The sequence below is a fragment of the Pogoniulus pusillus genome, chromosome 5 (genome assembly GCF_015220805.1).
Source record: "Pogoniulus pusillus isolate bPogPus1 chromosome 5, bPogPus1.pri, whole genome shotgun sequence".
NCBI classification, from domain to species: domain Eukaryota; kingdom Metazoa; phylum Chordata; class Aves; order Piciformes; family Lybiidae; genus Pogoniulus; species Pogoniulus pusillus.
Window position 1 is genome coordinate 7501312 of NC_087268.1, and position 25704 is coordinate 7527015.

Genomic DNA, 25704 nt, shown 5'->3' on the forward strand with positions numbered 1-25704 from the left:
GCTAAAGCTCAGGCAGCAACTTTTAAATCATGGAATCATATTTTGACACTTTGTGCTGGAAAGATACAGAGGAATCCAAGTGGTGGTTTCAAAGGGGAACCAACATTTTGGAGCCCTCCACCTTTTGCTTTGGTGGGCAGCCCCCCAGCACTGCCCGTCTGCTCCAGTCCCAGGGCATTTGTGTTCATAGAATGGTTTCAGTTGGAGGGGATCTTACAGATCACCTAGTTCCAACCCCCCCTTCCATGAACAGGGACACCTTCCACTAGACCAAGGTAATCAAGGCCTCATCCATCCAACTTAACTTTTTCACCTCCAGGGAGGGGACATCTACAACCTCCCTGGGCAACCTGTTCCACTGTTTCACCACTGTCACTGTATAGAATTTCTTTCTGATATCCAGTCTAAATCTCCTCTCTTCCAGCTCAAAGCCATTCCTCCTCATTCTATCACTATAAGTCCCTGTAAAAGGTTCCTCCCCATCTCTCAGGTAGCCCCCTTCAAGTACTGGAAGGCTGCCCTAAGGTCTCCTCTGAGCCTTCCCTTCACCAAGGCGAGCAGCCCCAACTCTCCCAGCCTGGCCCCGTAGCAGAGGTTCTCCAGCCCTCCAATCATCTTTGTGGCCTTCTCTGGACCCACTCCAGCACTTCCATGTCCTTCTTGTGCTGAGGGCACCAGAACTGGACACAGTACTCCAGTTGGGGTCTCACCACAACAGAGTAGAGGGGGCAGAATCACCTCCCTTGTCCTGCTGGTCACACTTATCTTGATGCAACTCAGGACATGGTTGCCTTCTGGGCTGCCTATACACATTGCATGTTGCTTGTGCAGAAGAAGTAGCCCAGAAATCTCCCATAGCTGGACAGGGTGGTGCTATCTGATGCAAGACTCTGAAGTCTCTGCCTCTTGAACTTCACAGGGAAGAAGAAATGTTGGGTTCCTGATGAAAAGAAAGCTTATGTTGAAGCTGAAATCACAGAGAGCAGCGATGGCAAAGTGACCGTGCAGACAACAGATGGAAGGGTACAGAATTAGTTCTGTCTGATTCATGTCCACAAGGCTGGAGCAGCCAGCTCCACATATTGCTTGTCCCAGATCAAGCTCAGTTGCTGGATTCATGATATGTGCTGCAAACAGGAATCCCCAGTAACAGAGACCAGCTCAGAATGGCACACGAAGAGCCAGCAGTGGAAAGGCCCCAGTGAGGTGGTGGATAAGGTACCACCAGCCACTACTCAGCAATGGGCAGTCTGTCAGCAGAGGTGGCAACCAGATAGCCCTGGCTTGGCCCCCAAAGGTTTGGCCCAGGCTGTAATTAAATCCCATGGTTCCATTTGCAGCAATACCACCATGCTCTTTGCTTCCATCTTCTCAGTTTCCCCCCATTCTTCTGAGAGCTTCAGAAGGAAACAATATGATAGAACCTTAGAATCACCTGGCTGTAAAAGACCTTAAGGTCATCAAGTCCCACTATTGCCTAACACCTCCCTTTACACAGCTCTTGATGTCCCTCAGCACCTCAGTCAGATGTCTTTTAAACATCTCCAGGGATGGTGACTCCCCCACCTCCTTGGGCAGCCTGTTCCAGTGCCCAATGGCCCTTTCAGTGAAGAACTTTTTCCTAATATCTAACCTAAACCTTCCCTGGTGCTTCTTGAAGCCATTTCCCCTCATTCTACCAGCTGATATTAAGAAGACGACCCCCACCTCACTAAAACCTCCTTTCAGGGAGTTGTAGAGAGCAGTGAGGTCTTCCCTCAGCCTCCTCTTGTCCAGACTAAACAGCTCCCTCAGCCATTTCTCATAAGACTACTCTCCAGACCTTTCACTATTTTTGTTGCCCTTCTCTGGACAAGATCCAGCACCTCGATGTCCTTCTTGGAATGAGACATCCAAAACCGAGGCCGATATTCGAGGTGTGGCCTCACAAGTGCCCTGTAGAGGAGCAAGATCACTGTCTTGGTCCTGCTGGCCACACAATTGCTGACACAAGTAATTATGTACCCAGGCTGGGTGTGAGCAGAAGGCTTCATTCTGCAAGAGAAGCTTTTCTGTAAGGGATGGGAAGCAACATGAAATCCTGATGCTTTCCACTATTGCTCTATGTGTTGTTTTTTTTTTTCTCTGCAGACCATGACCATAAAAGAAGATGATGTGCAGTCAATGAACCCTCCCAAATTTGACATGATTGAGGACATGGCCATGCTGACCCATCTGAACGAGGCCTCCGTGCTGTACAATCTGAAGAAGCGCTACAGCAACTGGATGATCTATGTAAGGGTTACTGCAAGGGGGGATTTAGAAAGCTGCATTTCAAGTTCAGATCTCACATTTGAAAGCCTGCTCTTCAAATTCAACTTAGAGCTTTGATCAGGTCTTACTTAGCTTCTTTAAGAAAGAAGTTGTTTGGAATTGGCTTGTGTCTAGACACAGACAGACGAAACTGCGTGAACAAGGTGCGTCTGGTTCTTTCATGGATTCACAGATTGCATCAGGGTGGAAGGAGCCCTCAAAGGTCATCTTGTCCAAACCCCCCTGCAGTCAACAGGGACACCTCTAACTAGATCAGGCTGCCCAGGGCCACATCAAGTCACCAAGCTAGGAGCAGGTGTTGATCTGTTGGAAGGTAGGAGAGCCCTGCAGAGGGACCTAGACAGATTGGATGGGTGGGCAGAGGCCAATGGGATGAGATGTAACAAGGCCAAGTGCAGGGTTCTGCACTTTGTCTACAACAACCCCAAGCGGCACTGCAGGCTGGGGATAGAGTGGCTGGAGGGCAGCTAGGAAGAAAGGGACCTGGGGGTACTGGTAGATAGTAGCTGAAGATGAGCCAGCAGTGTGCCCAAGTGGCCAGGAGAGCCAATGGCATCCTGGCCTGCATCAGGAGCAGTGTGGCCAGCAGGACAAGGGAGGTTATTCTGCCCCTGTACTCAGCACTGGTCAGGCCACACCTTGAGTCCTGTGTCCAGTTCTGGGCTCCTCAATTCAAGAGAGATGTTGAGGTGCTGGAACGTGTCCAGAGAAGGGCAACAAAAGGCTGCTGAGGGGCCTGGAACACAAACCCTATGAGGAGAGCTGGGGGTGTTTAGCCTGGAGAAGAGGAGGCTCAGGGCTGACCTCATTGCTGTCTACAACTACCTGAAGGGAGGCTGTAGCCAGGTGTGAGTTGGTCTCTTCTCCCAAACAACCAGCAAGAGAACAAGGGGACACAGTCTCAAGTTGTGCTGGGGGAAGTAGAGGCTGGATGTTAGGAGGAAGTTCTTCCCAGAGAGAGTGATTGGCATTGGAATGGGCTGCCCAGGGACGTGGTGGAGTCACCATACCTGGAGGTGTTCAAGAAAAGCCTGGGTGAGGCACTTAGTGCCATGGTCTAGTTGACTGGCTAGGGCTGGGTGCTAGGTTGGCCTGGATGATCTTGGAGGTCTCTTCCAACCTGCTTGTTTCTATGATTCTAAGTCCGATCTTGGATGTCTCCAGGGACCTCTCTTTTATGTGGTTGCCTAGGAGAGGGATGTCATCGCTCATATTTTCTGCAGTGCAGGCACTGGGGAGACCTGTTTTATTTTTCCTTCCCTAATATGAATCCATGTTGATACCAGCCAGGGAGATGTCCTTGTTAAGAAACAATGCCCCAAGCTTAGGAGAGACACACAACTTCTGTGAAGTATGAGCCTTTCTGTCAGTCATTTTATTCCCTTCATTTTCAGTTCTGATACCTGGCTTATCTCAGTCTGACCTTTTAGATTCTTCTGTATCTTCCCCATACCCTCATTAATAAAAGTTCTGTCAGCAGCTGAACAAGCTTCAGTACCATCTCATTTTATGAGGCAAAACTTTTGCTCTCAGTTTGTTGTATCCAACTGTATCTGAAATCATAGTATCATGGAATTGTTTAGGTTGCAAGAGACCTGTAAAATCATGGAGTCAAACCTAACTCCACCATGGCCATTAAGCCACGTCTAGAAGTGCCATGTCCACAAGTTTCCTGAACATCTGCAGGGACAGTGACTGTCAAGGGAATCTGTAGATTTTCTGGCCAATCCTTGTTCTAGCTCTTGGTGTTCATAAGAGGAGCAAATCCAGCTTCTCCCAAACTAAATTTTGATTGCTGAACGTTTTCTGCATTTCTCTAGTAACCTTTGTATGGACACACCTGGCACAGCTTTGCTTGCAGGTCAGCGTAGGGAGAACATTGAATCTCTCATCTTTACCTTAATCAATTTACTGGTTGGAGTTTCTCTTTTCCTGGTAGAAAGTGAGAATTTATGCCAAGGCCAACTCTGGGGAGTTGGACTAGATGATCTCTGGAGGGCCCTTTCAACCCCTAACATTCTGTGATTTTTTTAGATGAAGGCATCTAGGCTTCACAAACTTTTAGGATGCAATTGAGTTTACTAATCTGTGTGCACACAATGCCTGTGCCCATGTAGTAACTGTGTTCCCTTCAAGATTTTTCCTTCAACCTGAGCTAAGTATGAGGAGAGGCTGAGGGAGCTGGGATTGGTTAGCCTGGAGAAGAGGAGGCTCAGGGGTAACCTTATTGCTGTCTACAACTACCTGAGGGGAGGCTGTAGCCAGGAGGAGGTTGCTCTCTTCTCTCAGGTGGCCAGCACCAGAACGAGAGGACACAGCCTCAGGCTGCGCCAGGGGAAATTTAGGCTGGAGGTGAGGAGAAAGTTCTTCACTGAGAGAGTCATTGGACACTGGAATGGGCTGCCCGGGGAGGTGGTGGAGTCGCCGTCCCTGGAGCTGTTCAAGGCAGGATTGGACGTGGCACTTGGTGCCATGGTCTAGCCTTGAGCTCTGTGGTAAAGGGTTGGACTTGATGATCTGTGAGGTCTCTTCCAACTGTGATGATACTGTGATACTGTAAGTACCTCAAGAGCTGCCAGCTAAGTCTGGTTTCCTGGTGTTACAACTGAAAACTGCTTCTTCCTCAGAACAGACAGGCCTCAGCTAGCTGACCTAGATAGCCCAAAGAGTAGTTCTAAAGATAGATTCTTTACCAACAGTACTTCTCCAGAAGCTGAATAGAGCTCCACAGCTTTGGGGAATAACTCTACGATGTTGTTTTCTCTTTGAACGCCCACCAGAAATTGCCCCAAGGAGCTCACATCTAATTACTAATGAGAGACTGCTGCTCCTCCCAAGAATGGAGTTCAAACAGGAAAGCTCTAATTTTTCTTTCCTTCGTAATGAGGAGAGGGAACAACTCTTAGAATCATAGAATTGTTTTGGTTGGCAAAGTTCTCTAAGATCATTGAGTCCAACTGTTGACCTAACACCACCATGGTCACTAAACTATGTCCAGTGTAGCATAGCAGAAAATCAGATGTAGGTCTCTTTGCTGCTCCTTTGTTTTGTAAAGGAATGGTTTCTGGTTGATGTCATCTTCGAAATACATTTCCCTTCTTTGGAAGGTGGTTTGACATCTGCAGCTGAAATTCAAGTCAGAGTTGGAACTCAAATCAGAAGCTGGCAACACCAGGTCCTGCTGGATCAGCTGAGAGGTTTTTCTCATTCCTTGAGGAGGGCTTTTTTTTTTCACTCGTGTTTTGTCTTCCTCTCCAGACATATTCTGGTTTATTCTGCGTGACTATAAACCCCTACAAGTGGCTGCCTGTCTACAAGTCAGAGGTTGTTGCTGCATACAAAGGCAAGAGGCGCTCAGAGGCTCCTCCTCACATCTTCTCCATCGCTGACAATGCGTACCACGATATGCTGCGTAGTAAGTGGCTTTGTTTGCTTCCACATTGGGGTTTTGCTCTGTTTAGCTCGTGTGATTGGTCACTGAGAGCTTTGGTAGTGTGCAACCAATGTAGAAATGCTCTACATACAACAGGGGCCTGGCAATCTGCATCAGTTTGTTTTAATAGATTGGTTTGGTTTGCTTAAGTCCCCTGACTATAAGGTTCCCTTTGCTCTTGCAAAACCCTGCCTTGAGTACTGCATCCAGTTCTGGTGTCCTCATGGTAAAAAGGACATAGAATTGTTGGAGCAAGTCCAGAGGAGGACCACAAAGGTGATCTAAGGGCTGGACCACATCTGCTGTGAGGACAGGCTGAGGGAGCTGAGGTTGTTCAGCCTGGGAAGATTCTGGGAGGACCTTATAGCTGCCTTCCAATGCCTAAAGGGAACCTACTGGAAGGCTGGAGAGGGACTCCTCATAAGGGTGTCTATCAAGGAAGGCTGGAGAGAGACTCCTCATAAGGGTGTCTATCAACAGGACAAAGGAGAATGGTTTTAAGCTGAGGGAAAGTAGGCTTAGACTGGGTCTTAGGAAGAAGTTTTTCAGTACAAGAGTGGTGAGACTGTGGAATAGGTCACTAAGAGATGTTGTGGATGTTGCCTCCCTGGAATTGTCCCAGGCCAGGTTGGACGAGGCCTTGAGCAACCAAAGTCTAATTGAGAGGTGTCCCTGCCCATGGCAGGAGGGGTTGGAACTTGGTGACCTCTAAGGCCCCTTCCAACCTAAGCCATTCTATGATTCTGTGATGACTGTCCCTGTGGCACTCATGGTAGCAGTAAGGTCAGCAGGAGGATTATCTGGAAGATGCACAAATGTAGCTGTCTGAACTGGGTGAGTCTACCAGCCCCCCCCCTCCCCCCAAAATGTCTGAACAGTCTGTCAGCATTTTCACAATCTCAAAACTAAAGTTACTGTCAGTTTATCCTTAGCATTCTAACTCTCAGAAGATGTTTGCAGCCAGAAGTCAGTGAAGGGCAGCTCTCAGGGTTCAGGGTGCACATCACTGGCATGAAACTGGTTCTTCCTTGCCAATGCCAGGGGGGTTGGAACTAGATAATCTTTAAGGTCCCTTCCAACCCAAAGCAATCTGTGGACTTATGAACCTGCTGTGGTGCAGTGTTGCACTGACTGCTATGGATCTGGGCACCAATCCCCCAGCAAGAAGCTCATGGAATTGTAGAATCTTTTATGCTGGAAAAGACTTTTAAGATCATTGAGTCCAACCATTAACCCAGAGAACTGTGGAGGCTGGAAGAGACCTTTGAAATCACCAAGCCCAACTGCTCACCTAGTGCTCACAGTTCCACCACTACTGCTAAGCCACTAGCACTAAGCCACATTTCCCAGCACCACATCCACTTCTCTTCTAAATACCTCCAAAGAGGGTGAGTCCACCACCTTCCTGGGCAGCCTGTTCCAGTGCTTGATAACCCTTTGCGTGGTGAAAATCTTCCTAATATTCAACCTGAATGTCCTCTGGCACAATTTCAGGCCATTTCATCTTGCCCTGTCACTTGTTGCATGTGGGAAGAGACCAACTTCCACCTGGCTCCTACCTCTTTTCAGTTGTAGAGGGTGATGAGGTCTCCCCTCAGTCTCCTCTTCTCCATCCTGAACCACCCCAGATTTTCCTGTTTTTCTTGTGGTGAAGCTGAAATTGCTGGAAAAAAGGATAGTTTTTCAGCAGAGGGCAGCAGTGATGTGCTCATGCAGGGTCCTGGGAGGCACCAGGCTAAATCCCAAAGAAACCTGGTGGGAACACATCTGCTGCTGTCACCTGGTTTTGATAACGTGGGACGTGCCACAGCTGTGATGGGACAGAATGGCTGGGCAGAGGTGACGTACACGTGGCTGCAAAGAGGTGGTCTTCTGTCAGAGAAGGGTGTACTATGGTCAGGGTGCTCAGTTTAGAGTCAGGCCAGTAAGAGTGAGGGCACAACAAACCTGAGGTAGGGGGCACAGGACCACAGGATGATAGGGGTTGAAAGGGATATCCATAGGTCATAGAATCACAGAATCAAGCAGGTTGGAAGAGACCTCCAAGGTCATCCAGGCCAACCTAGCACCCAGCCCTATCCAGTCAACTAGACCACAGCACTAAGTGCCTCATCCAGTCTTTTCTTCAACACCTCCAGGGATGGTGACTCCACCACCTCCCTGGGCAGCCCATTCCAATGCCAATCACTCTCTCTGGCAACAACTTCCTCCTAACATCCAGCCTAGACTTCCCCCAGCACAACTTGAGACTGTGTCCCCTTGTTCTATTGCTGGTTGCCTGGGAGAAGAGACCAACCCCACCTGGCTACAGCTTCCCTTCAGGTAGTTGTAGACAGTAATAAGATCACCCCTGAGCCTCCTCTTCTGCAGGCTAAACAACCCCAGCTCCCTCAGCCTCTCCTCATAGGGTTTGTGTTCCAGGCCCTTCACCAGCCTTGTTGCCCTTCTCTGGACATGAGAGTCCAACCCTCCTGCCAGAGCAGGACCATAGAATCTAGCACAGGTCACACAGGAATGCATCCAGACAGGTCTTGAATGTCTCCAGAGAAGGGTCAGTCTCTTCTCTCTAGTATCAGGTGATAGAACAAGGGGAAATTACCTGAAATTGTGCTACAGGTGGTTTAAGTTGGCTATTAGGAATAATGTATTTGCTGCAGGAGTGGTCAGGCATTGGAGCAGGCTTCCCAGGGAGGTGGTGGAGTCACCATCTCTAGAAGTGTTCAAGAAATGTGTGGACATGGCACTTCTCGACACGGTTTAATGGTCATGGTAGGGTTAGGCCAATGGTTGGACTTGACCTTAGAGGTCTTTTCCAACTAAAACAATTCTGTGATTCCAGCAGCATGGCCAGCTGAAGAAGCATATGTATGCACAGTGAGGAACAGCCTGTGAACAAACAACATCACTTGGGTTGCTCTAGTACCGGAGTAGCAGAAGGGTCAGATGTGTACTCAGGACTCAGAAAACAATCATGATGGTGACAGGATCACTTTCTTTTCTGGCCTCCAAACAATTGGCAGGGCAAGAGGAAAGAACCTCAGGTTGCACCAGGGGAGGTTTAGGTTGAACATGAGGAACAATTTCTTCCCCAAAATGGTCAGGCTATTGAGAGCGGTGGTGGAGTCCCCATCCCTGAAGGAGTTTCAAAGCCACATGGATGTGGTGCTGAGAGACATGCTTTAGTGGTGGGCTTGGAAATGTTGTGTTAATGTTTGGATGTGATGATCTTAAAGGTCTCTTCCAACTTTTATTCCTGTGGCCTATGATTATGGTTTCCCAGACACAGGGGGAACATGCACGACAGGCAGCTCTTTAGTAACAACTCAAACAAAGCACAAAGGGAGGATCCAAGGCAGGACTAGAACTGAACTTCCCATGTTCTGCTCCATGTGATTCTCTCCTCTCCTCTCCTTGCAGGACTGATTTTGATGTAGTTGGTGCTCCTTTGCAATTCTAATGAGCAGTTTGTACAGGCTGCTAAGTTGATATCTCTTTTTTCCCCTCCACAGATCGGGAGAATCAGTCCATGCTGATCACGTAAGTGCTGCTTTTTTGACTGGTTTGAGACTTTGCTGCTGCAAGAAACCTGGAAGGAAAAATAAGTGGATTGGAATACAAGGTGACCCTGAAAAATTCAGATAGATTGCCTGGAACTAGATCCAAGCCAAGTCACCGGCAATTTGGCCACCTGAGAGCTGCCTTGAGCCTCATGGGAAAGTAGCAGCTGAGAGCTTGATGGAGGCTGGCCCACTTCTAATCCCCATCTGGTGTTCATTTCAAGCAGGCATGAAATCAACTCAGCAGATATTTTTTTTTAAAGCTTCTTCCAGGTTTAGCCTTGCTGTGGTTGCCCCCTTGGAACAAAGAAGGCTTCTTTTCAGTGTGGTGGCTCTTGCTACAAATTATATTTCAGGATGTTGTGTAGGCACATAGAAAAGCAGGGAGATGACCAAGACAGAAAAGGAGAATCACAGAATGCCAGATTGGAAGGGACCCCAAGGATCATCTAGGTAGTCATAGAGATGAGATGAAATGGTCCACTACCTTATGATGATGATGGTGGTGGTGATGATAGAGCTGTCAGGCATCAACAAAGGTTGCCCAAGAGGGTGGTGGAGCCACCACAGAATCATAGAATCGACCAGGTTGGAAGAGACCTCCAAGATCATCCAGGCCAACCTATCCCCCAGCCCTATCCAGTCAACTAGACCATGGCATTAAGTGCCTCAGCCAGGCTTTTCTTGAACACCTTCAGGGATGGTGACTCCACCACCTCCCCAGGCAGCCCATTCCAATGCCAATCACTCTCTCTGGCAACAACTTCCTCCTAACATCCAGCCTAGACTTCCCCTGGCACAACTTGAGACTGTGTCCCCTTGTTCTATTGCTGGTTGCTTGGGAAAAGAGACCTGGCTACAACCTCCCTTCAGGTAGTTGTAGACAGCAATGAGGTCAGCCCTGAGCCTCCTCTTCTCTAGGCTAAACAACCCCAGCTCCCTCAGCCTCTCCTCATAGGGTTTGTGTTCCAGGCCCCTCACTCTCATCACCCTTCTCTGGACCCATTCCAGCACCTCAACATCTCTCTTGAATTGAGTAGCCCAGAACTGGACACAGCACTCAAGGTGTGTCCTGAGCAGTGCTGAGTACAGGGGCAGAATAACCTCCCTTGTCCTGCTGGCCACACTGTTCCTGATGCAGGCCAGGATGCCATTGGCTCTTGGCCACCTGGGCACACTGCTGGCTTATCTTCAGCTACTATCTACCAGTATCCCCAGGTCCATTTCTTCCTGGCTGCTTTCCAGCCACTCTGCATTCTGTAACCTATTGGCTGCATGTAATTGTCCCTCAGACTCTCAGCCTGGAAGGTCATGAGAAAATATCGTGCCCCTGCAGAAAGCTCAGTGCAGAAAGCGTTTGTGCCAGATTTCTGAGCCACATGAAGAGTGAGTGAGTTGCTGTTCTTGCAGGCTTTCACAAAACTCTTCCTTCTGTCAGTGTAGTGTGATTTCCACTCAAGTGGCCACAAATCAGTCAGTGGTTCTGAGCACAGCCTGTGTGCAGGACAAAGAGATGGAAGGATCATTTGCAGCTGTTTGAACAATATCTGCATTATCTTCTTCTTTCCTCCAGTGGAGAATCTGGTGCTGGCAAGACTGTCAACACAAAGCGTGTCATCCAGTACTTTGCCACCGTGGCAGCCCTGGGGGAACCTGGTAAAAAGAATGTAAGTCTGCTGAGGGCTCTTTCATTTTGGACTCCCAAGGTTTATCTCTTGTGTAACACCCACCTCACCACTCCTCACCCCATATGCTCTAAAGAGCATGAGGCTGAACTCTCCTCAATGGTGGCCAATGATAAGACAACGGACAATGGAACAAGTTGCCAGGGGAGGTCATAGATGTGCCTTCCCTGGTGGTGTTCAAGGCCAGATTAGACAAGGCCTTGAGCAACCTGGGCTAGTGGGGGGTCCACATCATGGGAGTTGGAACTAGATGATCTTTAAGATCCCTTTCAACCTAAACCATTCTATGGTTCTGCAAAACACCCTGCTGGAGCGTTGGTTCCCACTAGACACCCACATTTGCTAGTCTTTACCTTTTGTGATGTCTTTCATATTAGTACTCACATCCTCTCATTTGTTGTGGTTTTTTAACCCATTCTGTTTCTCTTTTGACAGCAACCAGCTACCAAAACTGGGGTAAGTCATCAGCTTTGCCATTTTGTCTTTTCCACGTGAAAACGGCACCGAGCTCTGTCAGTTCACATCATGAACCTCAGCACTTCACTTTCTGTGGTCCTCTAGGATCCCTGGAGCCCAGGCAGCCTGCTTCAGCAAACTGAAGTTTGTGCATGTGACAGTTAATGCTTTTCTCAACTCCAAAGCCCACAACCATTACAAGCTCTGACTGCTTTCAAATCTAATGCATTTTAGTGCTTGTGGCTGTCTCCCCTAGCCCCTCTCCTTGCATGTCCTAACACGCTTCACAGCACATGGCAAGATACAGTGATTTGTTTCCTATGCAGATGGCATAGAATATCCAATCTACAAAGCAAAACAGTAGAAAGCAGCAGAATGTTTGAGGCCTTTCAAGCCTCAAACTCAGAACTGGCTGAGGACCTTGCTGCCATGCCAGTCACACCGTGCCTCCCCTAGGGTGGAGCTAAATCCCTTTGCTAGGCTTCTGCCCTGTAAGTCAGTGCATGGCTGTGGTAGAGCTGACATCTGAGTTTGTGGCCTGTAGGGTCCTCGTTAATATTTCAACCTTGATTTCTAGGGCACCTTGGAGGATCAAATCATTCAAGCAAACCCAGCCCTAGAAGCTTTTGGCAATGCCAAAACCCTGAGGAACGACAACTCCTCACGTTTTGTAAGTTCGTAACGTCCCCTTCAACATCTCTGGAGTAATCCCTGCAGAAGTTGCTCCTTCCTTCATCCACTAACATGGTTGTATTTCCACACAGTGGAAGAGTAACAAAGTAGGGCCCAAACAGGGAAAAACTCCAGGAAGGATTAAAGATAAAAAGATCCAGTCTGAAAAATGGTTCAAACTGCACATGGTCAGGAGACAAGCAAAGCTCTTCCAAGATCTTCCCCAGGGCTAAGACTGTTGCTTGACTTTCCTGCCACGTTTTGCACTGGCCTAAGTCATTTTTCTCTCCCTGTAATAGTTCTACCTTGTCACTAAATGTCAGGAATTCATCACAACCTCGGCTCCTTTCCCACATCTTCTCCCTCTTCAGGCCTATACATGCAGCATTACTCGTACCTTTAACCTAAACCATCTACTTTATGGCTAAGTAAGCTGCTCCTGTTTGTCCCTCAGTACTGGCAGCTTGGGCCCCTCATCTTGCAGGAGGACAATCCCCTCAGGAGCTCAGTCTCTGACACATCTGCTCCACATTGCTTTAGAGGTCCAAAAAGGAATAAAAGAGGACAATAGCCTGAGTTTATGGCTCATGCTTCCCTGACAAATTCGGTTAAAAATTACATTGGAAGGGGTGGAGAAGCTCAGTGGTTGTAAGCATCTGTAGAAAACTAGACAAACATGAGGAGCAGGAGGAGGATGACAACGATGATGAAAGAGTGGTCAGGCACTGGAACAGGCTGCCCAGGCACGTGGTGGAGTCACCATCCTTGGAGGTCTTCAAGAAATGCGTGGACATGGCACTTCTGGACATGGTTTAATGGTCATTGTGGTCTTAGGCTGATGGTTGGACAAGGACAACTCTATGATTCTCTACTTTGAAGAGCTGATACGTTTGAATGTGATAAGTTAAATGAAAACTACATCATTTTTAATGAAATTTTGGTGAATTAATATGCAGAGTTAATGGGCAAAGCAGTGGGAAATCACAGAATCCTTCTGACTTGAGTAAGTTGCATATAAACTAGGATTGCAAATGAGGAGAAATCAGAAGAGTAACCTGCATTTCTGATGTCCAGGGTCCTTGCTCTGAACCCTGTATTACAGTGAACCTGCCTTGTGAAATGAAACTGGAAGCATTCCCATAGCTCATCCTGGCACTTAACAGCCTGTGACCTGTGATTCTGGTCCTAAAAGCTGATTACAAAGCTGCACAGACTGAGACTTAGAAAAGTTTCATATCATTATTGGATATCTGATATTTTGCAAGGGCTTGCAGTGATAGGACAAGGAGGAATGGATGGAAGCTGGAGGAGGGGAGATTTAGACTGGATATTTGGAAGAAATTCTTGACAGTGAGGGTGGTGAGACACTGGAACAGGTTGTCCAGGGAGAATCTATGAGTCTCTCATTGAAAACTTGCCTGTGCAAAGAGAGTTAGCATGAACTGGCTCTCTGGACGAGAGAAAAGGAGGCTGAGAGAATCATAGAATCAACCAGGTTGGAAGAGACCTCCAAGATCATCCAGTCCAACCTAGCACCCAGCCCTAGCCAGTCAACTAGACCATGGCACTAAGTGCCTCAGCCAGGCTTTGCTTGAACACCTCCAGGGATGGTGACTCCACCACCTCCCTGGGCAGCCCATTCCAATGCCAATCACTCTCTCTGGCAAGAACTTCCTCCTAACATCCAGCCTATACCTCCCCCAACACAACTTGAGACTGTGTCCCTGTTGCTGGCTGCCTGGCAGAAGAGACCAACCCCTGCCTGGCTACAGCCTCCCTCCAGGTAGTTGTAGACAGCAATGAGGTCAGCCCCTTGAGCCTCCTCTTCTGCAGGCTGCACACCCCCAGCTCCCTCAGCCTCTCCTCACAGGGCTGTGCTCCAGGCCTCTCAACAGCTTTGTTGCCCTTCTCTGGACACATTCCAGGATCTCAGCATTTCTCTGGCTCTTTGCAACTATCTGAAAGGAGGTTGGAGCAGGGTATATGTCTCTTCTCACAAAGAACAAGCTATAGGTCAGAAGCTGTCTCAAGCTGCCCTAGAAGGGGTTTATGTTGGACATGAGGAACAATATCTTCCCCAAAAGGGGTGTCAAGCCCTGTCCCAGGCTGCCCAGGGCAGTTGTGGAGTCCCCATCCCTGGAGGGATTTCAAAGCTGTGGAAACATGGTGCTGAGGGGCACGTTTTAACTGTGATCTGCTAGTGTTGAGATAAAGACTGAATTTGATGATCTTCAGGGTCTTTTCCAACCGAAATGATTCACTTCAGATGCTGTCCTTTTGCTGCCCTCTGCGTATCCTGCGTGCACTAATTACAGTATTCTCCTGTGTGAATTAGGGGAAATTCATCCGAATCCATTTTGGAACCACAGGCAAGCTGTCATCTGCTGATATTGAGATCTGTAAGCAGCAAGCTTTCTTCTTTTCAAAAGGAAAAATAAAACCCCAGCAGTCACTAACCTGAAAGCTGCAAAGCCCTTTTCATTCTTTATCTTTCTGCATCTAGATTTACTGGAGAAATCCCGAGTGATTTTCCAGCAACCAGGTGAAAGAGACTATCACATCTTCTACCAAATCCTATCAGGAAAGAAACCAGAACTGCTGGGTAAGCATGACATGGGTTTTGAGCTTTGAAGAACTAATCCTAAACTGAATATGTCTCCATGAGGGCAGGCTGGGAGAGGTTGGGCTGTTCAGCCTGGAGAAGGGAAGGTTCTGGGGAGACGTTAGAGCAGCCTTCCAGTACCTGAAGTGACCTAAGGAAAGCTGGGGAGGGATTTTTCACAAGGGCTTGTAGTGATAGGATGAAGGGCAGTGGACTGAAGCTGGAAGAAGAGAGATTCAGACTGCATATTAGGAAGAAATTCTTTGCAGTGAGGGTGGTGAGACACTGGAACAGGTTGCCCGGGGATGTTGTGGATGCCCTCTCCCTGGAGGTGTTCAAGGCCAGGTTGGACAAGTCTGTGAGCAACCTGGTACGGTGGGAGGTGTCCTTGCCCTTGGCAGAGGGGTTGGGAATAGATGAACCTGAAGGTTCCTTGCAACCCAAACCATTCTATGAATCTGTGATCCTCTAGAGTGCAGTGCTCATGGTCATACTGAGGAAGATGGTATTGACCCAGGCAGCAGCAGTTATGCCCACTCCTTCATCTTCCCTTGTCCCTGGTGATGATGCTGTGAGCAGACAGTGGCTGAGGAAAGGGTCAATGAGCAAACTTGTGCTCAGAAAAAAAAGCTTCATATTTCCATTTGAGAAAACTGAACTTCCACTTATCTACTCTGTTAAAGATATAAACTAACTTCTTAAATACACTCTTTTCAAGATGCTGCTCCAGTGGCAGCAACAGAGACCATGTCTGTGTGATAGGCTGCTGCAGGTACCCTACAAACGTGCAGTGATATTACAGATTAGACTAAGGGCATGGGTCTCAGGCAGGACTTTTAAAATGTAGTGTTACAAAGGCAAAAGAAACATCACTTTTAATTCGTGTAACCCGTGGTCTCAAAGCATCTGGAAAGTGCTTTGCCTCCAAAAGCACTTGGGGAGATAAAAAATTAATTGCCCAGATTTTCACATGAGGAGATTTGCTCACAGGTCTGTGAAGAAAAGCCTCTTACCTCTTTCTGCCCCAAGTGCCAAACTGGCATGTTAGGATGCGAAAGAGAATGTGCAAAGCTGCATATTCATGTTCTCCCTCGTTGACTGTGGTCCCAAAGACCTGCTGGAGAAGATCAGAGAGCAGATGAGGTCTCTCTATTTCCATTTGCTAATGCTTTGAAGAAAACCTTCACTAGCTGACTTTTTTCCTGTTGTTGGTGTTGTTTTTTGGGGGGGGTTGTTTGGGTTTTATTGTTTGGTTGTTTTTTTTCCCTCTAGCATGGCCAGTAGGTTGAGATGTATTATTCTGCCCCTATGCTCTGTTGAGGTTTCACCTGGAGTACTGTGTACAGCTCCTCAATCCAAGAGGGACACGGACTTGCTGGAGCGGGTCCAGGGAAGACCACAAAGATGATTGGATGGTAGAGCAGCTCTCCTATTAGGACAGGCTGGGAGAGTTTGGGCTATTCAGCGTGGAGAAGGCTCCAGTGGAGACCCTAGAGCATCATTTCAATATCTGAAGGGGACCTACAGAAAGGCTGTGGAAGGACTGTTTAGAAGCTTGTAGTGAAAGGACAAAGGGCAGTGGTTCAAAACTGGAGCAGAGTAGATTTGGTTGGACATTGGGAGGCAGTTGTTCACAGTGAAATACTGGAACAAGTTGCCCAGGGATGAGGTTAAGGCCCTGTGCTAGTTTGAGCCTAGCTAGGATGTTTTGGTGAGAAGAACCAGATTACAGGCTGTGAAAGGAAAACAAGGTTGATGCCTACCTCTCTCATAGGCTTGCTGAGATGTATAAAAGCAAAAATCCAAACATAGATAAGGGAGTCCCACTTCTGCTGGGGAACTGGCTGAGCTGCATTCCCTCTCTCTCTAGCCTCTCTGCTGTTTCTTTAATTAATCCACTTTGCTTCCTAAGCCCCCTGGCCAAACCTCCATTCTTCCTTGGGACTGGGGTAAGGTTGAGAGGGGTAGGGGGAAGGTGAAGGGGTGGTTGAGAGCCCCTCCTGGGGACTCAAGTTTCTGGGAGGGGAGTTGTGTTTCTGTATTACCTTTTACCTTGTGTATTTCTGTGTATATCTGTATATATACTGTAAATATCTGCTGTATATTGTGCTAGCTGTAAATATAAGCTTCATTCAATTCCCAGAGCCAGCTGAGTCTAGTCTGGGTAATTTCCAAAGTGTGAGGGGGGCAGGGAACACCCAAACCATCACAGGCTCCATCCCTGGAGATGTTCAAGATCAGCCTTGATGTGGCCCTGGGCAGCCTGATCTCATCGGAGGTGTCCCTGCTGACTGCAGGGGATTTGGACAAGATTCCATTTCCAACCTGATGCATTCTATGCTTCTGTAGTTGAGTGATGCAGTTTACTGATTTTAACTTGTACTCTGGAGAAACACATTTCATAAAGCACATCGAAGAGCCACTTGATTGCGGCACTTAACTGCTCTGAGCCATAGTGTAATCACCATCTGGTTTGAAGTCCTTATTATCCTGGCAGTCAGTGGTCAAGTCCTTAACCTCCTTAGCTTTTATGTGGCCTAATTAATGATGATTATGGGAAAGACTTCAAGGAAGCACTGCACTGAGATGCCTGTGTGAAGTCCTATGCTGGGAAAACAGGCTTCTTCTCATCACTTGTCTGTCTGTCTACTCTTCAGTGGCACAAATGTTTCCGGCCAGCAGGGGCTTGCCTACAGGCTCCTGAGAGGCTGAAAGCAACATGGGCTTTTGTTTTGTAGACAAGGAGTGATGAATTCTTACATGACCACACATATCTCTAAATGTGGATGATTGTGGATAAATTAATACATAGTGACTGCGTAGCAAAGTAGCATGGACTTTGAGAGGATATTACAGGCTGGGGACAGAGTGGCTGGAGAGCAGCCAGGAAGAAAGGGACCTGGGGGTACTGGTAGATAGTAGACTGAAGATGAGCCAGCAGTGTGCCCAGGTGGCCAAGAGAGCCAATGGCATCCTGGCCTGCATCAGGAACAGTGTGGCCAGTAAGACAAGGGAGGTTATTCTGCCCCTGTACTCAGCACTGGCCAGGCCACACCTTGAGTCCTGTGTCCAGTTCTGGGCTCCTCAATTCAAGAAAGATGTTGAGATACTGGAATGTGTCCAGAGGAGGGTGACAAAGCTGGTGAGGGGCCTGGAACACAAACCCTATGAGGAGAAGCTGAGGGAGCTGGGGGTGTTTAGCCTAGAGAAGAGGAGGCTCAGGGGTGACCTCATTGCTGTCTACAACTACCTGAAGGGAGGCTGTAGCCAGGTGGGGGTTGGTCTCTTCTGCCAGGCAACCACCAATAGAACAAGGGGACACAGTCTCAAGTTGTGCCAGGAGAAGTATAGGCTGGATGTTAGGGGGAAGTTGTTGGCAGAGAGAGTGATTGGCATTGGAATGGGCTGCCCAGGGAGGTGGTGGAGTCACCATCCCTGGAGGTGTTGAAGCAAAGCCTGGCTGAGGCACTTAGTGCCATGGTCTAGTTGACTGGCTAGGGCTGGGTGCTAGGTTGGCCTGGATGATCTTGGAGGTCTCTTCCAACCTGGTTGATTCTATGATTTTATAGACACATATATTGATAGACACAACCAAACTCAGGTTAGGCAGGGCCTTGAGCAACCTGGTCTAGGGAGATGTGTCCCTCCCAACTCCAGGGGGATTGGAACTAGATGATCTTTAAGGTCACTTTCAATCCAAACCATTCTATGAATCTACGATTTACATATCTCTATATATTTAGACTGGTTGGTGTGTGTCTTTGTATATAAGATACTGAAATCTAGACCAAACCCTCCTCTGCTGAATGTGGGTGATTTTTTCTGTTCATTTTAGGAAACAGGAGGCACTTAAAAATGTGTAGATGTAGTGCTGAGGAACATGATTTAGTTGTGGGCTTGGTAGTGCTGAGTTAATGGTTGGACTCAATGATCCTAAAGGTCTTTTCCAACCTGGCTAATTCTCTGATTCTATGACTCTCCCTGTACTTTTGGAGCTTTCTAGAAAACAGCTCTGTGTTTTGGGGGGAATGGAATAAGGAAAGAGAGAACCATAGTCAGGCTTTTGTTCAGCAAGAGCCAATTGTCTTATCTGGAAGCCACTATTTTGTGAGGATCTTTCATAAAGCATAGGAACCAAGCCTATTGTCCCCATCTTGGACCACATTAAGAGCTTCTTCTGCACTGTACTGAGGTGGGATTTTACACCAACAGGCATACGGGGCAGAAAGTAAGGCTCTGTGGGAAATGACAGGCTGTGCATGCTCCCTCCCTGGAGGTCTTCAAAGCCAGTTTGGATAAGGCCTAGTGGAAGGTCAGAACTTGTGCTCAGTTCTGGGTCCCCCAGTTTAGGAGGGACATTGAGATGCTTGAGCGTGTCCAGAGAAGGGCGACGAGGCTGGGGAGAGGCCTTGAGCACAGCCCTACGAGGAGAGGCTGAGGGAGCTGGGATTGGTTAGCCTGGAGAAGAGGAGGCTCAGGGGAGACCTTATTGCTGTCTACAACTACCTGAGGGGTGGTTGTGGCCAGGAGGAGGTTGCTCTCTTCTGTCAGGTGGCCAGCACCAGAACGAGAGGACACAGCCTCAAGCTGTGCCAGGGGAAATTTAGGCTGGAGGTGAGGAGAAAGTTCTTCACTGAGAGAGTCATTGGACACTGGAATGGGCTGCCCGGGGAGGTGGTGGAGTCGCCGTCCCTGGAGCTGTTCAAGGCAGGATTGGACGTGGCACTTGGTGCCATGGTCTAGCCTTGAGCTCTGTGGTAAAGGGTTGGACTTGATGATCTGTGAGGTCTCTTCCAACCTTGGTGATACTGTGATACTGTGAAGGTCTAGTGAGAGGTGTCCCTGCCCATGGCAGGGGAGTTGGAATTACATGACCTTAAAGGTGCCTTCCAACCCAAGTCAACCTATGATTATGAACTCGGTGTGGTGCAAAACATGCTTAATAGAGGTGTGTGCAATATTCTCATCTTCTGTCTGAAAGAACAAGCCAACTTTATAACCAGTTGTGCAGAATGGCTCTTTTAACCTTAGCAATTCTTTCACAGATATGCTGCTGGTATCTACCAACCCATACGACTACCACTTCTGCTCGCAAGGAGTAGTTACGGTGGACAACTTGGATGATGGAGAAGAACTGTTAGCAACGGATGTAAGCTAATATTGGTTTGAGTTTCTTCTTCACAGTTAGGTGTGAGGAGAGGGGAGAAAAAGTGCTGAGAGGAGCCTAACTTTGGTCACTAAAGCTACTAGACCGAGATGAAAGCCAAAATGGGTGTTAATTACATTCATACCAGGAAGCATGAGGCCTGATGGATTCCACTCCCAGGCAACTTGTGACAAGATGAGAGGGCATGGCCTGAAGCTGTGCCAGGGGAGGCTTAAGTTGGATGTTTCCTCATGGAAAAGGTGATTAGACACTGGGGTGGACTGCTCAGGATGGTGCTGGAGTCATTGTCCCTGGAGGTGTTTAAGGAAAGATTGGATGTGGCGCTTAGTGACCTGGTCTAGTCAATGTGGTGGTGTGAGGTCATAGGCAGGACTTGCTGATCTCAGAGGTGTGTTCCAGCCTCAATAATTCTGTGATTCTACCTCTGGATCTGGCCTTGTTCCATGTAAAGCCTATAGGCACAACAATGTTGATATATAAAATGCTAGGTAAAGGAAGCTCTCCTGCTCCCCAGCCACTGTGGGGAATTCAGGGTGTTCAGTGCCTACTTTGTGAGACAATGCCCCTTGGCAAGTCAGTAACATCTGCCATGCAAAGGCAGATTGCAGGGCTGCAAAATGTCATTGCTTCTGGATGGAGAAGTGACAAAATCCCTGTCTTCTTTTCACAGCAAGCCATGGACATCTTGGGATTTGTGCCAGATGAGAAGGCTGGTTCCTACAAGCTCACAGGTGCCATCATGCACTTTGGGAACATGAAATTCAAACAGAGACCCAGAGAAGAGCAGGCAGAGGCTGACGGCACTGAAAGTAAGAATAACACCTAAAATGAATCCTTACCTTCCAAACTCTGGCATGTGAGAAGTTATCATGCGCTGTGCTGAGGAATGAGCAGCCTGTTTGGTTTGGTGCCACACAGTGTAGCTCCTGCTCAGCCAAGAGTACTGTGTGGTAGTTCATTCAGTGGTAGGTTACCTTACCTAGTAGAAGGTGAAGAGACCTATTCAGAGTGACCTAATGAAATCCATTTTTGTGACTATTTGAACAACAGAGTTGCAACAAATTGTTGCCTCAGCTTTCTCTTTCATGTCTTCAGGTCTTATTTCTTTACTTTCTCTTGCACCTGGACATGGTTTAGTGGGTTTGGACATGGTTTAGTGACAGTAGCTCAGCAGCAGTGGTGGGATTGTGAGCTCTAGGTGAGTGATTGGACTTGCTGATTGCAAAGGTCTCTTCCAACCTTAACATTCTATGATTCTATATACATTCTTTTTTGTATACCTGAAGATTCTCTCAAGTGTGATTCTTGTAGCTAGATGACCTTGTCTATCACAATGGAGAAGGACCTGCTCTATCACAAACAATTTATGCTAGGCACACATAACATAAATCATTAAGAGAATAAGACCTCAATCGAGTTTCCCTTTGGAAATGGAGGTACTCAATGTATTTTTCTTGGCTAGACATGTTTCCATGTAGAATGTCACAGTAATTGAAACCATGTTTCTCTTGATCAGGTGCTGACAAGGCTGCCTATCTAATGGGAATCAACTCCTCTGATTTGATTAAGGGTTTATTGCACCCTAGGGTGAAAGTCGGTAACGAGTATGTGACCAAAGGTCAAAGTGTTGAACAGGTAAGGAGAAGCTCTTAGGATGTTTGGATACTTGTCCTGCAAGATCTATGGATTCAACTGTGACTTCTGAGAGCTGCTAGAAACATTAACTTGTACCTCCACTCCGTGTTCTCATTTTCAATCACCATACTTGGGAGAACAGACACTGAAAGTGGGGGGAACTGGTAAAGTGAATGACAAAGGACTAGTGGCCAGCATAGCCTTTGATATCAAATTTTTCCTGGTGTCTTAGTAGTGGCCACTCAAGGAAACCAGGTGCAGGAAAACCACATGGGGATTAACATCTAATTCTAGCAGAGAATAGTTACCTAAAAGAGTTGAACATGAATTATTTATTCACTCATTCATTATTCATGCAATTTTCAGCTCTGTGTGACCTCAATCAGCCAAAGGTAATATCCACTTAAAGGTATCTTTTTGTTTAGGAAAAGCCCCTGGGCTAGCACTGCTGCATCCATGGCAGTATTGTGGAAGATGTTGCAGCTTTTAGGTGAAAAATGTTAGGAAAAATTTCTTTCCTGCAAGAATGATCAGGCATTGGAACAGGCTTCCCAGGGAGGTGGCAGTCACCATCCCTAGAGGTGTTCAAGAAATATCTGAACGCTTTTGGACATGGTTTAATGACCATGGTGGTGTTCCCTGGGTGGTTGGACTCGTCCCTGGAGGTGTTCAAGAAAAGACTGGATGAGGCACTTAGTGCCATGGTCTAGTTGACTGGATAGGGCCAGGTGATAGGTTGGACTGGATGATCTTGGAGGTCTCTTCCAACCTGGTTGGTTCTATGATGGAGTCACCTGATCCTCTTAGAGGTCTTTTCCAACCAAAACAATTCTATAATCCTATGAGGAGAGGCTGAGGGAGCTGGGATTGGTTAGCCTGGAGAAGAGGAGGCTCAGGGGGGACCTTATTGCTGTCTACAACTACCTGAGGGGTGGTTGTGGCCAGGAGGAGGTTGCTCTCTTCTCTCAAGTGGCCAGCACCAGAAGGAGAGGACACAGCCTCAGGCTGTGCCAGGGGAAATTTAGGCTTGAGGTGAGGAGAAAGTTCTTCACTGAGAGAGTCATTGGACACTGGAATGGGCTGCCCGGGCAGGTGGTGGAGTCGCCGTCCCTGGAGCTGTTCAAGGCAGGATTGGACGTGGCACTTGGTGCCATGGTCTGGCCTTGAGCTCTGTGGTAAAGAGTTGGGCTTGATGATCTGTGAGGTCTCTTCCAACCTTGATGATACTGTGATACTGTGTGAAACTGTTGATTGAAGACAGCTCATGGCACCATCTCAGAAAGCAGAAAACATCCAGAGGGAGGTCTATCCAGCCTGAAGACTTTTGTCAGTCTTTTCCTATCATCTGCCATAGCATCCCTCAAAAATTGGAAGCAAATGGCCATGAGCAGCCTGAGCACAGACCTCCCCAGAATACTAGCAATAGCTCCTGGCTGCCATTTGACTCCTGACTTCTACACCTATGAAAGGGACTGAAACATTTGCAACTTCCTGTCCACTTGTTTCCCAAAAGGTACCTTACTAGCACTTTACATACACATTAGTATGCATGTGCATACAGAATGCAAAGAGAAGTCAGCATAGGTAAGAGGGGAAGTTGAGTGTTGTATCAAGTTTATCTCAGTGGTTATAAATCCTAAATAGGGATTGAAATCAGCTACTGCACTCCAATCCTTGTATCTGCAGGAGATTCTGTCTCTCATAGTGGTGTTTTGAACCACGTGCTTTAGGTTTTGTATGCTGTTGGAGCCCTGTCCAAGGCGGTCTACGATCGAATGTTCAAATGGCTGGTGGTCCGCATCAACAAGACCTTGGACACCAAGCTCCCAAGACAGTTCTTCATTGGAGTCCTGGATATTGCTGGCTTTGAAATCTTTGATGTGAGTACTAATGTGTGAGAACTTGGTAGAAGGACATAGAAGACACCAAGTGATAGCTGTGGGTGGGTCTTTCTAAGTGAACAGAAGGCAAAGTCCTGAGAGCGCCGTAAGGCAAAGAGCATAATACTACTTCTTCCACGTGCAGATGTGCTAAATGCTGAATGCTTTCTACAACTGGATATGCTGACAGTTCTTGAGGAGGAAGAGGATGGCAACATTTTGCCCAGGGAGGTAGTGGAGTCACTGTCCCTGAAGATATTCAAGTGTGGACATGGCACTTTGGGACATGGTTTAGCGGACATGGTGGTGTTAGGTTGATGATTGGACTCATCTTAGAGGCGTTTTCCACCCAAAGCAATCGTATGATTCTTTAGCAAATACAACATCTCACATGCTTTGAGCTGTGCTTTAGGAGAATGTATTTCCCCCACTCTTTCTCTTTGAGAGAAAGCATGTTTCACATGGGCTATTTCTTTCCTTTTGTATCTCAGCATGTAAGATCTATCTCCACCTCAGTTTAAAGAAGACTTTTCTTTTACAATGGGGTTGGATTTGATGATCTGTGAGGTCTCTTCCAATCCTAATAATACTGTGATACTGTAACAATCATTCACAGGAACAAGCTCCCAGTATTTCATAGAATCCTTATCACTGGAGGTTTTTAAGGTGTGCTTGGACTAGGTTGTAGACAATCTCATCTAGGCTCCCTCTCCCACAAAAGGCTGGACCAGCTGATCTTTTGAAGTCCATTCTAAACAGGGCTATTCCAAGACTCTATCGTTGTTGTAAACAAGTGTATGTGAGGAGAGCACACCAAAGCTTCTGTTTCTCAGGATCCATTCCTGAAAATTGCTGTTGCTGCTTCATTTTGCTCTCTGTATGCAGCACAGCACAAAGCATGTTGGCCCTGCTATCAGACATGGTGTGGCATGCTGCTGAAGGAAAGGTATGTCCATCCTGAGAGACCTGAGCAAATCTGGACATCCTCATGCTCCAGAAGACAGCTGCTGAACTTCCCCCTCCTTTGCCTTTGGTGTTATGCTCAGCAGTTTCTCAACCAGATAGTTATAAGGTTTAGATGTAAACAGCTTTGTCTTTGCTGTTCCATCAAGCCCTGTGGTACAAATGCTTCTTTTTGTTGTTGTTGTTGTTCTCTCTCTGCAGTTTAACAGCTTTGAGCAGCTCTGCATCAATTACACTAATGAGAAACTGCAACAGTTTTTCAATCACCACATGTTTGTCCTGGAGCAAGAAGAGTACAAGAAGGAAGGCATTGACTGGGTGTTCATTGATTTTGGCATGGACCTGCAGGCCTGCATTGATCTAATTGAAAAGGTATGTCCAGGAGTGCTAAAGTGTATTTGCTGAATTGGTTTTATTCATGTCCTCAATTCTCACCAAAGAGGGTAGAATAAACACCAGGACAGGTTTCTTGCCTTTCTATATGCAATACAGAATGAGAAGAAAGCCACTGTTTGTGGTATCTGTGTCTTCTTGGCTTGACCTCCATAAATCTGCTGAGCAAATCCAATAGCAACCACAAGCCATAGCTAAATTTGTATGGTTGCCTAAGCTTCTTTGGCTTTTACTTTTCACAGAATCAGACTCACAGAACATCCTTCTGCTCTTCCATTTACTTTGTGCCATGTATGCCTAACACCAAACTCGTTTCTCAAGGCAATTGGTACATTTCAGTCACCTCTCCCTGTGAGGTTCCTTTTTCTTCCATTACACATTGATGTGCTCTTCCTAACCCAGATCTATTGGTTCTCTCTCACCCTTTCCCCAGCATGGCATATATGCCTTGCCTTTCCCCTTCCCTTCCCTTCCCTTCCCTTCCCTTCCCTTCCCTTCCCTTCCCTTCCCTTCCCTTCCCTTCCCTTCCCTTCCCAGTGTGGTGGGGACAGCTGTCCCTTGCTGCATCTCTTGTTCTGACACCTCCTGTGGCATCTAACCCTGCTGATCTGTGAGCAAAAAATGATTTTTTGAGTATTGCATTAGTGAGACCTTTGGAACAGTTGGAACAGAAAGGCTGATTATTAAGTGCTCTTCTGCTTGATCAGTCTTCTCTAGGGGAGCAGGATATCTCTGCATTATTCTAGTCCCTCAAACACTCTGTCTAGTGTTATGAAGTTAGTTCATCTTTTCCTAGTTCATCATGTAACCAAATGATGGTTATTTGATGGAGCAATCAATGCTGGCCCAAAAGAGGTCTGACTGCCTTGAATGGTAAATCACACCCTTTCTGGAAGTCATCATAAGGCAGAACAGATATACTGAATAGCCAAAGATGTGCTTACTATT

At 47.3% G+C, this 25704-nt stretch overlaps 1 protein-coding gene across 1 annotated transcript in view; it reads left to right on the plus strand.

Annotated features, from left to right (window-relative positions):
- MYH15 (myosin heavy chain 15) overlaps nt 1–25704 on the plus strand; it is a 98583-nt gene that overhangs the window by 26369 nt on the left and 46510 nt on the right. Inside the window, exons 3-16 of the mRNA XM_064143129.1 lie at nt 920–1023; nt 2131–2274; nt 5572–5728; nt 9256–9283; nt 10877–10970; nt 11424–11444; nt 12022–12114; nt 14452–14515; nt 14620–14718; nt 19764–19867; nt 20556–20694; nt 21402–21520; nt 23251–23400; nt 24565–24735. Of these exons, the coding sequence (XP_063999199.1) occupies nt 920–1023; nt 2131–2274; nt 5572–5728; nt 9256–9283; nt 10877–10970; nt 11424–11444; nt 12022–12114; nt 14452–14515; nt 14620–14718; nt 19764–19867; nt 20556–20694; nt 21402–21520; nt 23251–23400; nt 24565–24735 (1487 nt within the window). The remainder of the gene's footprint in view (nt 1–919; nt 1024–2130; nt 2275–5571; nt 5729–9255; nt 9284–10876; nt 10971–11423; nt 11445–12021; nt 12115–14451; nt 14516–14619; nt 14719–19763; nt 19868–20555; nt 20695–21401; nt 21521–23250; nt 23401–24564; nt 24736–25704) is intronic.